The sequence below is a fragment of the Merops nubicus genome, unplaced genomic scaffold, assembly GCF_000691845.1.
Source record: "Merops nubicus isolate BGI_N331 unplaced genomic scaffold, ASM69184v1 scaffold4238, whole genome shotgun sequence".
Taxonomy (NCBI): Eukaryota; Metazoa; Chordata; class Aves; order Coraciiformes; family Meropidae; genus Merops; species Merops nubicus.
In genome coordinates, this window is record NW_008626196.1 from 29488 (window position 1) to 44532 (window position 15045).

A 15045-nucleotide genomic window follows, 5' to 3' on the forward strand; every position below is an offset into this window, starting at 1 on the left:
TTTTTAAAGAAAGTAGAAGCTGAGCTGGAATATCTTGAGGCAATAATAAAATAAACTCTGTCTGACAAGTCTTGAGACAATTGATTTTGGAAACCAGGAGTAACCATGACAAAATTCTGCTGAGTATGGAATACATAGTTGTAGTGATGGGAACCATCCCTCAGAATAACAATCTCTTATTAAGTAATGAGATATTCTAGAACGGAAAGCAATTTAGAAGACAAATGAAAACAAGAAAGGGTCTAAATTCCGGGGTTTTTTTAAGACTTCATTACTATTTTACAGTAACTTACATAACTCTGGTAAACCTAGCTTATTATAGAGTTACGTTCCTCATATTTTAAGTCACAGATGAACTTTTATGATTACTTCTCTATTGCTTCACCAAGACATTAAAAAATAAAGTTACTTGCTTCATTTTTGTAAATCAGGGAAAACCTTTTTTTCTAGCAGACTTCTAGTTACTAAAATTCTGTTTCTCCAACATGACAAGTTGCATATTTGATACACTCTAACCAGGAAACAGCCTCCTACTATTCACTTTCTTACATTAAACAGGGCACATTTTTTATTGCTGAAATACATGCTGGATCTAGTTCTCCCACGTTTCACAGCCTGTGCTGTCATTCATGTCACTGCAAAGTGATGCACTGCAAAGCATTTGCATTGTTATTTCATAGGGCAGTAGGAAAATCAAGTCTACTCACTGCACCCACAGTGTTAGCTCAAAGCAGCTAACATTCCTGTGTTACAAAATGCTTATGTTTTGACAAACATTCAGTTAGGAAGCAGAACACACCTTTGCTCAGTCAGGTACCATTGGGAATACAGAAAACAAAAAGACAGACAGGAATCAAGGAATATGACTACATCGTTGGGCAACGGATAGTGAATATTTAAATGCAAAGAACTGTCAGTGTGGCCTAAGAGAACAGCAAAAGATTTTTGTTTATATATTGGGTAGTTTTAATTTACACCTTTAATCAAACTACGCATTTACTGAAAACGCAGTCAGCAACAATTCTGATTCGTTAAACAGATGTCATACATTTTTTATAAACACAGTCTAAAAGCAGCAGTCTTCATTTTCAATAAATAGCTCTTGTTTTAATGTACATGACCTCTGAAGAATCAGAGACACTTGAAAATTTACAAGCACTATTCCCCCAGGAAAGAAATTAATTTTCAGTGTTATGGTTTTTAATTTTCTTATTTAAACTTAACTGAGGAGTCAAACATTCCAGAAGAAGTTTCTTGACCTAAGACTAAGCATGGGAATTTTAATTTTAAATTACAAGTTTTGAGCATGGGAAAAAAACCATTTTTTCTCACAAGATGCTTAATTTATCATCTGTAAAGATCACCTGTTACACATCGCACCAGGGAAACACAGGAATGTGAATTTAATTCCTTTACACATCTCCCACCAAAGCTGTAAAATGAAAAATTCATTGTATTTACCACGTACCTGTAAACAACTGCTTTTCCAGCTCCGAATGCACCTACAATTAAATCTGCAAAAACAAAACAGCTTCAGAAGAACTATATAGCAGCCGTTCATATATTTTTTTCCAGCCTCAATTAGCTTATTTATAGGAAAAAAATGCAGTAATATAAAACAAATGTGATAATTCCTTTCCAAGTAATTCTTTCAAAAGTGTACCTGAAAAAAAAGAGTTCACTATCAGAGATGGTCTCATAAATGTCTTGGTTGTATCCATTAAGCGCCAATCTACTACAGACACAAGGTCTCCTATGGCACATTCTCACTTCTTTCCAACTTGTATCAAAGGGGAAAAAGGATGCCATTAACCCCCATACATTTTATTCCATCTGTTGTCATACTTATACATGTCATCTTGAAAATTTATGATGTTCCATCTTGACAACCCTCCTATCCTACTTTAAGTAATTTGTTCATTAATTTAAGCGTTACGTCTCTGTGTACATAAATACAATGCACAGGTCAGAGGATGGTTGATTGCACAGTTTCTAATGTTTTCAGCATTGCAGCAGCATGTGCTAGGGCTTACAATAGTTACCCATCTAAAGCCATCTTCTTCCCCACCAGTCACAACTTGGAAGAGATGTAGTCAACAACACCAGCACTACACTGGGCCTTGGGCACATCTTTGTTACTGGACACTGGGCTGAGCTGGGAATACAGGCCCAAATCTTCCCTCTTTCTACCTGGAGTCTCCACACAGGGCTCCGTGCAAAGATCTATACTGGCTTGATGGACTACTTGGGCCTGATGGAGAAAAGTCAGAACCACGCAATGAGGAAAAAGGATCAGCTTTCTTGCTGCCTCTAGCTAGAGCACAGTTCGAGAGAAGGCATGAGGCTTTGTTTCATTATCAACTCCCCAGTGTCCATCTGGCACCCCTTTCACTCCGCTGTCATTATCATAGGATTTCATTTACACATTTCCAGTTCAGTAGATTAAGTCTCACTATGGTGAAGACTGGCAACCTAAAATGATTTTAAATGAGTTAACTGAACAAGTACTCAGGGTTCTAAGTAAACCTTTACTTGCCGCTCCCGTAATTTGAGTGCTGGTTTGCTTAACAAGCCCTGTGGTCATCGAGCATGCTGCAAATACAAAGCTCCGAGGGTAATTATCTGGGTGGGTTTGGGCCAGGTCTGGCAGTGCGTTTTCCAGTGCTCTGTCTGTCTTTCAGACAGTCAGGATTTCACAAGTTTAAACAAGTACTCCATGTGGACAACAGCCTGGCCTACAATGAATCCCACTCAATAATGTCCTAATAGGAGCAGACATGGGTCTAATCCTCTTTTTGTACATTTATATTCCTCTGCTTCCATTAGCCTTGGTGGAATATGCTTCAGGGTCAGGAACACTTTAAATAGCAGAAAAAAATTAGTGCTCTCTCTCCTTTTTGGGACATTTACAAGTCCTTTTCATTAGCAGCTTGCAGACAGTACCAAACAACTTGCACAGAGGTATTTTCCTCTTAAACAATTGATTGAGACATAGCCATTAGCATAAGGGCTGCACAACAGGCATGACAGAATTTTTCCCTGGCAGCTCCCTGATAGCAGTACTCATGGTAACCTCAAAACATTTAATATTGTGTTAATTTGTTGCCGTTGTTTCTTTGCTGGTGTTTTTCTGGTGGTGTGTTTTTTGGTTAGTTGTTTTTTTAAAGGAGTAAGAAGCATTAGGTTATGAACAGGAAGTGACAGACAAGAATGAAGGGTTTTCTGTTCTTTTGCTCCCAGATGCATGCTCCTTATGAATTCTGCAAGAGACTTAACTTAGGATATTTACTGTTTTATATTAGACCTGGTAACTCAAAAGGTTTGAGCACAGGGCTATATTATGGCTGAGATATAACAGATATCCAAGACTTATTCATATCCTGGTCTTGTGATGATTTCATAATTTGATTTTTCATTAAACAATGAAGCACTCCAGCCCTTCATGGGCCCAATGAAAAACATGAACACCACACAACTTGAGTAAGCTTGATAAAATGTAGCCTGGTTGAATCTGAAGGTAAAAAGAATGAGTCTGCCAGATACAGTTAGCCTCACCAGTACAAATGAACTCTTAATTTCAGCATCTACTGTTGGGCAGACTTAGGTCCCCACTATCTCAGCATCCCCACTTCAATATTAAAGGGGATTTTTTACATCTGCCTAATAGTTAAATCCTGGTTCCTTTGGGACAGAGCCCAGCTTATTTGAGGACAGAGGGTAATGGTTCTAGAAGCGTAATGATAGGCTCCAGCTACCAAAAGACTGGTTTTCCATGAGCATTCTTTTTGCACTGCCACCTCAGTCGGATTTGGAGACTCAACAAAAAAATGTGGACATTCATTCAATCACGGCACCATCACCAAGGCCCTACTTGAGCACACTCTAAGATTACCAGGACTGTGTTCATCCTGCTCTCATTTGGAAGCTCTTACTTTTGCTTGACATGTCTTTTATTCTCTGTGAAATGCTGGGGTCTGAACCCCGAGCCCTGAATTAAGGCTGACATATGGGTGATTCCCACAGCCCTTCATACAGAGGAGGTGAGTTTGCCTTATAGCTTCCCCCCAGGGTGCGGCCGGCCCTGCAGGGAGAGCCAGAAGGGAAATGAGCCCCAGGGGTCCCGCAGTGAGTTGACAAAGGTCAGGTGTCTGCTTGGGGATAAAAGCGGGGACCGCTGGCAGGGAGTCAGGAGTGTCTGTCTGTGGAGTGCACTCCACAGAGCTTCCTGGTTCAGGGCAGACCTCCTGACTCTCCCTGGAGCTGGGCTCTGGTCTGTTTAGGCCTTTGCGAACGCGGGTCGATTGGGTGAGAGTCGCCATGTGGGCACCTTGTTCTTATGTGTTTAAGTAGCTGGTTTTGCTGCTTCCCATACCAACTACAGGCAACCTCGGCTCACTGTTTGTACCGCCTGCTGTGGGCCGAGTCACATCTTTTGTGGGATCTTTGGGGGTGGCATTGATTATGTACCAGCTGATTGATCTGTTTGTACCCCTGGTGGTCATTCAGGGAATGTCCTTTTTGTCTACAATACAGTCTGTGTATTGGATTCTCTTTCTGCTGGTGGTATCATTTTTGTTGGGCCTGGTCATTGGCAGAACACTCTGGTCTAGCACATGCTTATTCTTCACCCAAAGAGCTTGAATTCAAGAAGAGGACTCACTGGAAGATCCACTAGGGATTTTACTTTGCTTCTACTTGTTCTGTTACATAGCAGTAATTTAATTCTTTCATTGCCTTGTGGAGTGCAACTCCTATGTTCATCATTGGAAAAAATACCATTTTTGACACTGATACAAATCCATGAGATTTGAATACACATCAAGCACTTCAATAAGCATAAGTTTTGAACTTGTTGCGTGTTCTGCAGAAGAAAAGTTATTAATCATCTCTACAAAAAAAATGTATGAGATGTCTAAATTGTCTAAAGTTTGGCAACTTTCCCTTCCTAAAACAGAGAGAATTTGTCTTTATTCATTGTTTGTTAATGCTACACACACACAATGTCACTGATGCAGAGGTCACTAGTTTAAAAATAATGGTTTAACAAACAATTTGGAGTTACATAGCCAAAAAACCCATCTTAACTACTTCTAATCCTTAAACAGAGCCTGAGGAAAAGCATATGAAAACCTTTGCTCCTTTGCATTTGTGAGGAAGTTTTTTCAAGCCCAGTTTAAGAAGTTTATAAATAGAGAAAAAAAGAGAGAGAAGCATCAAAATCACAAAATCCCTCACTACTCCTTTTATCATATTTCATGTTTTCAAGGGAATTGACCTCATAGATTTAACTAAACAGCCACTTTGCCTATGTCATTCCATCAAGAAGATCCTTTATCAGCTGCTGCCCTTTAAAGAAGCAGAAAGCTGTAAGGAGGGGCTGGTGGCAGCAGCCATGTGCTTCTGCCTCATTGCAGTTGTCGAATAAATAAGCTGTGGGGTCACACCCACACTCCAAAGACTAAGCTAACAAGCACAAAGGGACTCCAAAGGAATTCTCAACTTGCATTTCAACAGAGCTTGAGGTTTGTATGCACTAAAATCCCAACTGGTGAAGTTCACAGAGCTTAATCCTGAAACAAGTGTCTTTGGCATGTACTGAACTGAAGTTAAGTAGCACTATGCAAAGTTAAATAATCCTAATGTTTATTTCAAATTTTACTTTGCTCTGAAGAGAAGGCTTGCAAGATGTTCTCTAGTGAAGAAAATGCATTTTCTGAGTTATCATAAAAATTTATGGGAGGAGTATTCACAGATAGCACCGAAAGGCACACTGGATTTTGTAAACTGTCGTTTACCTGCACCTTCTGCCACACAGCTCTGCCAGACCTGAAACACCAGGTGATAAAGGGAGAAACGTGCCATGATGCCAACTAAGCATTCAACTAACTGAAGGAAGCAGGAAGATCAACTAAGTCTCAATGAAGTCTATCTCCAGTCTCAAAGGTATATTAATTTATTAACTTTTCTTTGATCTCCTGTTACTTTTAAAGGACATATGCAGCATAGAATCATTAAGGTTGGAAAAGACCTCTGAGCTTATCAAGTATACCTGTCAACCTAACACAGATGTGACCACTAAATCATGTCCCAAAATACCACGTCTATATGTTTTTTGAACACCTGCAAGGATGGTTACTCTACCACCTTCCTGGCCAGCCTGTTCCAATGCCTCATCACTCTTTCAGTAAAGAAATTCTTCCTAATATCCAATCTAAACCTCCCCTGGTGCAACTTAAGCCCATTTCCTCTTGTCCTATTGCTAGTGACCTGGCAGAAGAGACCAACAGCCACCCCACTACAACCTCCTTTTAGGTAGTCATACGAGACCAACAGCCTTGCCTCAGCCTCCTCTTCTTCAGACTAAACAATCCCTGTAAAAGATGCAGCCCAGAGAGTCTGAGCAGGGAAGAATATGCAGCATCCTCAGCACCCCACCCTTGGTTGGAGTCCGGCCAACAATCCCAAAAGAAACTGCCAATGCATGGTATCTCACCTTCCTTCGTGGGGGACTGTGGCCAACAACAGCAGCCAATGAAGGACTATATAATCGTCACACACTTCACTTGTGAGAAACACAAAAATGAAACGATAGTTGAGTCACCTTCCTGCAACTCCACCAGAATCCAGACAATAAATATTTGACTTTATGGACTCAGTTTGACAGCTTTAAACATCAGATTGCGTAGTCTGCATTGTTTAAATAAGAACTGGAAAATAGTTAGAATCCTATTCGAGTACAGGTGCTAATGGAAATTTCATAAAAGAGAGTGAGAAAACTGCATAAGTGGAAACTGCTAAAAAAAAAATAATTCTTTGTGAGCCTTTTTGTTTTTTATTTCCCTCATTGGATCAGGTGCCAAAAAGGCCCATGATGATAGCTCTTTGTTTTCTAGGATTTCAGAAAGCACTAAACTCCCAAATCTCAGTAGGAAAGGTCCAGAATAAAACTGCCTTTAAAGAGCCATTACTTCAGGCTCGACCATAATAAAGGACACAGGGTTATCCAGTTCAGCCAACTTTACTCAAAATTTTAGCAAAGTACTATAACCACCATCCACAACAGTGTCACTTTCTTCTAATCCTACCATTCTCAACTGACTTAATCTTTCTGTTTTTCAACCACCGTGGTAGTGGGTCTGTTAAAAATGTACCATGTAAGGTTAATTTATACCAATGCCCCCCTTCTGTCTCACTGAGTCCCTTTCATAATAGTATATTATTACTCACTTCATTATACCACAAACAAATCCAAAAGAGGGCAGTTAATGTTCTATTAACTCAGTAAATCCCTGCTTACTGGGATTAATTGCTTTATTTTTATATTCCACTGGGCATGATATTGTGAATTCATTCAATATCTCAAAGAATTTTAGAAAAGCGTACCTGTAAATTACAGATAATTTACCATAAAATTTATATATTTGTAGGAAATTCTTGGCTTGTCACTACATTTTTGATTGACTATTCATGTGAAAATATAATTAAGTGGTAGAAACACTTCAGCATTTTTGCATTTGCTGGCAGAACTCACGGCCTTCTTCTGGCTCCCATGCTCAGCAGTCCTTTCTTACCAGAGCAGATGCAGCTTCTCATTGATTTAATTTGTTTGTCCTCCCAATTTCATAATTTAATCATCACTAGATTACCACTTGTGATATAGTTGGCATCATGCCTATTGTTCTTAATTATGAACACTGAAGAACCCTTGTCTCTCAGAAAGAAATTTGGGGGTTTTCATCTGGTTGTTTTGAGTTCACGTACTTAGCTGATAGAACTATTAAATGCTCCTCCTATTTTTAATGAGATTAGACTGGTTTACCAAAATTCAGAGGAAATTTTGTCTGATGATCACACCTGTTTCCTTCTTTTATTGTTTCTAGATTCATTTGTTTATGTTAACTACATGTTATTCTTAATATAGTAACCAAGTCCAAAAAAATGGGGAAAGAAGATGCCTTTATATGTTTCTCTGTGCTGACAAAAGCTTGAGTAAAAAGGATAACCAAAAGAACAGGCCAACAGCTGGGTTTGTATGAAAGTGGGATACCTTGAAGATGAACCTTCAGCAGCACTGACTCTAGAGTGACTCTCTAAGTTAGTAAGGAGGTCTTACACAAGTGTCTTAGGCGGGAAGTAGCAACAATAGTGTGTAATTTATTTGAGCAATTAACTATTCAACAGTCTTCAAACAGTGAATTCATCTAGAGCAGTACTTGGAATCCACCCACACTGTTGAAAGAAACTGGTGAAATCATCCTGGTTCACAAACACATCTGAAGAAAACACAGTCTGCTGGAGGATATGCCACAAGAAGAAAACAAGCTTGATGAGTCGAGTAAGTTACGCACTACACTATTTGCTTAGCTATGATCAGCCAACTGACTGAACCCATGCTGAAATGCGAAGGTGGAGACCTTACAGCCTCCAAATGTCTGAGCCCTGAACCAGCTGGAAGTGCAGCACCATCACCTAGATAATCACAGACTCCAAGCACTCAGTGGGAACCAGCTTTGAATGGATAGCCAGAAGCCAAAAGAAACAAATTACTTTCCCATTAAACAGATTGATGGTTTTCTTTTATTCCTATAAAAAACAAACTATGCTAAAAGACAAACAAAATTATAAATAAAATAAACTACAATTCAAAATACATGCCTAAGCTTCATTCCCTGCTCCAGGCCTTGATGACAAATAAAGTTCAGGATTGAGCAAAAGGGGTCCTAAAAGCCCTGAATTTACTGGGAAGTGGAAGCTGTGTTGAACATTACTATGATGTTGCTCAGATATTCCACCTTAGAAGTCAACCAGGAAGGCTGCACTGCAGCGGGGACTTCAGATTATCCTGGGCAAACCTTGAAGTGCTGCTATTAGGAGAACCCCATGGCTATATGAACTGTGTCATGGGCCTGGCAAGTGCAGCCTCAGATACAGCACAATGCTGCTTTGCCATGTCCTAACCTTGGCTCTGAAAAGTGCAGCACAATTTTCCATGGAAATCCTTCCAACTGCCACCGCATTTGCACTTAAACTAAGGAAAAAAAAAATCTTTTACACTTTTTCACTCCATTCATGCTCCCTGCCTTTACTTCCCTAATTCCCTTTATTTTTCTTATGTGACTGTCAATCCAGAGTAACGGCGTTGGGTCAGAGTTTACTATAGCAGTGTAAATGACATCAGATCCTCTCCTTTGAATATGACCTTAGAACGAGTTGTCACAGAACTGTGAAAAGGACTGTCTGCTGCAAGATGTTACAATTATGTCAGCGTTACTAAATTAGTGCCAGAGAATCTACCTGTATGCTGCAGCCACACTGTCTGCGGTGGTGTCATTAGAATAGCCCTGAAGCAGTTGTCCCATGCCAAACATTAATCTCCAAAAGACAGCATGCAGCAACCATGTTTTGGCAAGAAAATGAGCAAGGTAGTATGGACAAGAACTGTTCAGTGGCAGTTCAGGACCAAAGAATAGCATATTTGTAGTGTAGATGTAGCTGAAGAGGATTAATTGGTCTTTACCTTAAAATACTGGATCCTTATTGTATATTGGAGAGATACTCAATATCTCAGGTAAGTCTGGTACAAAGCTTGTTAGTGTCATGCTTGGAAGACTGGGAAAGCGGCACATAGTTTGTTCCTCTGACTAGTCACATCAAGAAAGCACAGAGCTGGCTTGGCACATCCAATCTGACTGACACGCTTAGCCTGCCTTCTTCTTACTGCTTCCCTCTCACTAGCCCTGTCCAACTATAAAGTTTGGTCAGGTTCTGCCTCTCACATGATTACAAAGAAAGAAGCATCCACCTATTCATTACCATCATCATCATTGTTTGGCATTGCAATGCTAAAGGTGATAACATCCCCACAGAGAGAGGGCAGCTGCATGTCTTCAGAGTGACACAGCTGTTAGGATGATCAGCACAGTTTTTTGCCTCTGCTGCTTCCCAGGACTGAAAGCTTTCCACTATATCTAAGCCTGCAGAGCTGAGACTACTGTACTATCACCCTTTGATGACACACGAATAGTCCTAAGCACATAACATCTGGAGTGCCTGCAAGCATGACACAATTTACAGAAGTCCTTCCCCAGAAATCCATGGCGATGTAAACCAAGGGTGGTGCTTAAACGAAATCTTCCCTGTTGAAAGGTTAGAAAAGTCCCTGTATTTTCATAATGCTGAGAGCAGAGGTCTGTCACAGTGGTAATATCTGTGCAAGGGCAGCTGAAGACAAGAGGATCATTACACTGATAGGACTGCTAATGAGAATGAAAAACACCCTTGTCCATATGCTCATCCTACCAGATAAAGTTTCATTTTCAGGTATGATGCTGACGAGGTGGCCACTGAGCTGTCTGTATCCTGTGCTCTGTGCAGTGAGTAGCTTCACAACTGAAGTAAGTACATCAGGGCATGAGCTTGAGCCCTGTGTTGGTACTGGCCAGATTTTTATATTGTTAGCACAGATTCTGGTCTAATTTTAATGTGTTTAAGTTAGTACTGTCCCAGACAGTGGCCAGGAATGGTCTGCGGAATAGAGTGTTTCATCTGCTGATGGGAAGTTGTGCTGTGCCACGTAACCTCAGGGCCAGACCACAGTCCCTTGCTCGCTTTATTTTTTTGCATAATAACTGATACCCATGAAAAAAATTTGTGATTATTGTTTTATGAAGTACTAATTCTGAGTTTCTTCTCACAAGGGAAGACTTTGCCAATGCTATCCCTTGTTGGATAAGTTTGAAAACCCAATCAACAGTAAAATCTTTATTAGAAGCAATGCTTCAGCCAGACTTAAGTCACATTTTTAAATACTGCTCTTTACTTAGGAATCTATGAAGAGGCAGCAGTGATGGCAAACTGAGCCATCATCTGGTACAGCAGGACTGGTGTGCCATTTGCCTCTGCACAAAGAACATTTAAGCAAACTAGGGTTCCTCCCACAGGACTGCTAAAATATATGGCTGAGGGAGAGAATATGGCAAAGGTCTGTAAAGTAAGAGTGGACTAAAGGATTGTCTGTCTCTTCAGTATATGCACATGCAAAGAAACTGGAATGTTCAAGACTTGAATGGGATGAAATGAAAACAATTATTTCTTCACAAAACATGATTAGGCTGTGGGGTCCCTTGCCACAGGTTGCAGTGGGTGCCAAGAGTTCACGAGTTCTACAACTGACTAGTCAAATTAATGGAATAAAAGTCTGTCAAGAGCTACTAAATGTTACGATGACACTTTTGCCTCAGGGACACCTTGATCCTCCAGTTAGAGCTGGGTGAATATTCTGGAAAATATCACAACAACTGTACAATCTCCTTGGTATCTGTTGTTAGCCACTGCTGGAGACAGGCTATGTTGCTAGACAGATCTTTCACCTGTATCAGTATGACTGTATTCTACCTCACCCACTCTGCTACTCCACCACTGAACCCATCATAGAATCACAGAATCCTTTAGGTTGGAAGGGACCTTCAAGATCATGAAGTCCAACCATTGAGCCATCAGGGCTCTAAAGTCCTCTGCTAAAACAGATCAGAATCTGTCAGGGTTTTCTTCCATATTTATTATGCAGCTGAGGTCCTGGGGTACAAGAGGGTCCTTCTCTGCCTTCTCTAGGTAAGACCAGGAAGCAGGAGGTTGTCTCCTTCCCTTTGCTGGCCAAGAGTTGCAGGGAGAGGAGGAGGAGGAGAAACCACTCCTCCACTCACATGAAAGCTGGGGGATTTCAACAACACTGAGTATTAGACAGCCTTTGTCTGCTGCTTGTTTCCTTGTTACTAAGCTTATACTGCCATTTAGATTAAGAAAGACATCACTTCCTATACCATAAGGCTGCTCTTCTCCAGAAGGCAAATATGTAGATCTCAACCCAACTTGAACTCCCAACCAAGAGAGGATTTAACCTTTGTCCAATTGGAGAAAACTTTGACTGTGATTCACCCTCGCTCAGTCTCCAAGAGCACTAGTTCTTGGGCTCAGTACAGCAAGTCCAAGATGAAGCTCAGACTGAAACTCTAGAAGCTCTGAAAACGCTACACAGGGAATTAAAAAGAAAATGGCAGAGTAGCTTCTCTCTCTCAGCCTCTCATTTCCTAGCAGGGATATGCCTGCCTCATGAACAAAGTTAGGCACAAGGGCTGAGTAAATTGTGCAAGCTACAGTTATACAAGTCCTCTCAAACCGGTGTCAATCTTGTACTTCTTGCAAGTGTGATCCCTTTTCTACCTCCTTTGTCTCACATGACACTTGAACTCTAGCCATGGAAAGCAAATTGCTTGGAGAATCTCATCTTAGACAGTGGCAATACACGTTTATACCTGCAGCCAGACATTGCAGTTGACTCATTTCCCAGTCTATGGGAGCTGAACTTCTGAGAGTGATGAGCCAGCATAATTTTTTATAAAATGGTTTGATTTTATAATCTACACCTTAAAAAGCTTAAATGAAAAATTTTGAGATTTTTCCTCTAAACTTTTACAACACTCTTTGAGTCACAACTGGGACCAGCAGCGTGGGAAGCACTAGTTTCCCAGACCTTCTACAGTCAGCAAATACTCTGCCTCTCATCTGACATCTGAACTGAAACTTCTTTCTTATTCCATCCAAGTTCTGTCTCTCATTTCCTCCTTGTACACGGGCTACCCTTCAGCATTTCCGCCAGGAGGCAAAGAAGAACTGACACAAGGAGGATTACTTAACTTCACTGCCTAGTGGTTTTTCCTGGACTTGCATTTCCCACATTATTTCTTTTTTCTTTTTCTTTTCTCTCATTTTTCCCAAAGGAAGGCATTCTATTTTTGTGCTAATATGGTGCCAGGGTTGTGCTACTTTTACAGCTCTGTTTCAGTGCTTCAGGTCTTTTTGAGTTAAGGAAGAGGTGGTTGACAGTAAGTTTTTCTGTTTGTTTTCTGATCGATTCTCACCAGTACTCTGGACTGCTCATGCAGATATTCACCTGAGGAATGAAGGGAAAAGCTAGTTACAGTAAGTGCAGGGTTGGGTATGATAGAATAGAAAGGAACGTGAGGAATGTGTCTTCACAATAAGGGACAATAAGGGAATAGTCTGTACACTGGAGAGGTGCAATCACTGGTGCTCCAAGGTGATAGGTTGGTCACTTTACATACAAAAGAACCAAACAAGAAGATAGGAAGAACCTGAAGAGTTGAAAGAGAACTGAAAAAAAACCCAGATGCCTACCTCAAAGTTTGGATAAGCCTAAACTTCTGAACTTTAGGAACCAGTACGCACGCATAATAGACTTATACATAGTAACGTCTCCTCCCAGGGGAGGCATAAAATGAAGTTAATGAGACATACAACGTCTGAAGTGAAGGGGGACACACGTTAAGGGGGACATGTAGTAGGTGGACCAGGCAGTCTTTACCCCCCGAGTGCCTCAGCCAGTGGGGAAAGGAGGAGGAAAATGTGCAGCCAGGAAATTGGGATAAAAAGGGGGCTGTGTCCCCCAGCCAAACTGAGAGACCCCACCAGGGTGTGTCCGTGGACTCTCCCTTTATTGGAATGAAGTATATTTTTTTACAGGACTCTTCTGTCTCCTTTGTGAACAGCAACCTCTGACAACGGCATTTTCCACTCAGATGTTTTTGTTAAAATAAGTCATTAATGTAATAAACCCAAGCCATCTAACACGGTGAGGCCACACCACAACATGAAATTCTGCAAGTAGGATGCATAGCGGAGCCAACAATGACAAGTACAGTAACTCCAAGAAATCTCACAAATGAAATAAGCATTGTAGATCCTTAGTATGCGTTTAGAAAGGTCAAGACCCATCACCCAAACTTTTCACAAATTAGCTTAAAAGATGATCCACATAAAGTATGCTAATAGGATAGACTTCTATTCATCTTTCTTCCCTATGTGACTCAAAGACCACCTGAAAAAATCCCCCTTCCCTCTATCTTTTCAATCTTAGAAATGTCAGGAATGCAATATCCTGTTTTCTTTGGTTTTGCTGGGGGGCCTTGCCAGTGCTTTAGGAAATATTTAAATGCTGAAACTTTAATAAAGAGCTCCATTGTCCAAAAGAACTTCGTTAGTCATGGACAATGAAAGACTATTAATAGCAACATCAACAGTATGTAAACAAGACAGAAAAGCGTTTAAAAGGCCTTTATTTTTGCAAATGCTAAAGATCCTCTTGCTTCAGTCTTGTGATAGCCTCACTTTATTGCTCTGCACTCAGCTTTTCTGTTTGTAAAACTGCAATTTATGTTGTAAACACCCCTTCCCAGAAAGTCTCTTCCACTTTTGAAACAAAGACACCTCTTTCAAGGTTTTTACAATGCACCACAAATACGTCAGAGACCCCAATTTCATCTCTTTGAAAATCAATTTTCACTTTTGAAACTATAATATAAATTTTAAGAACACTACCCTTGAAATATCCCATGCTAACTAAAGTGATTTCACAGTAAGTTAGGGAAGTAAAGACTTATTTTAATGTGCATGAACCTTTTACAAAAACAAAATATTATGTTTTACTGCCCACTCTTCCTAATGGTTCTGAATTGTGATGAAAAGAAACAGAACAGACTTGCTTCTAGGGGAGAGAGTAAATACAAGCACATTTAAAATAGCTCCAACATTCAGACTACTAGTGATGATACAAACATGCCTCTTAAAAAAATAAATACCTCCACAGTGAAACTCAACCTATGTTACAAATTTGATAAATTTGGATGCATGTCAGGTAGACTAATAAGGAAGACTCAAAACTAACCTAAAAAGGAAGTCCATACAGCATAATGAAAACATGAAAGAGATGGAGAGACCCAAATGAAATATCTGCCTTTAAGCAATGTCTTAGCATTCTCTGTGCTTTTTTGTAAAGTGATCAAAGCCACCAAGAACTTATATATAGCTCAATGTCTCTTCAGACAGCAAAAAACAACTTAGCAACACAACCAAGTCAATCCCTTCTTCTACAACACAACATGTTTTTAATTAAGAAAGAATGCCAGGATGAAGGAGACCTTACAAGTTCAATAAGCTGAGAGCATTCAATTTTTGGAAGTGGGGGAAAGA

At 40.3% G+C, this 15045-nt stretch overlaps 1 protein-coding gene across 1 annotated transcript in view; it reads right to left on the bottom strand.

The window, feature by feature from the left end:
- Positions 1-15045, bottom strand: part of LOC103778322 (integrin alpha-8) — a gene marked incomplete at both ends in the record, with an annotated part of 52433 nt that overhangs the window by 28953 nt on the left and 8435 nt on the right. Inside the window, one exon of the mRNA XM_008945904.1 lies at positions 1469-1514. Coding sequence (XP_008944152.1) covers positions 1469-1514 — 46 coding nt within the window. The remainder of the gene's footprint in view (positions 1-1468; positions 1515-15045) is intronic.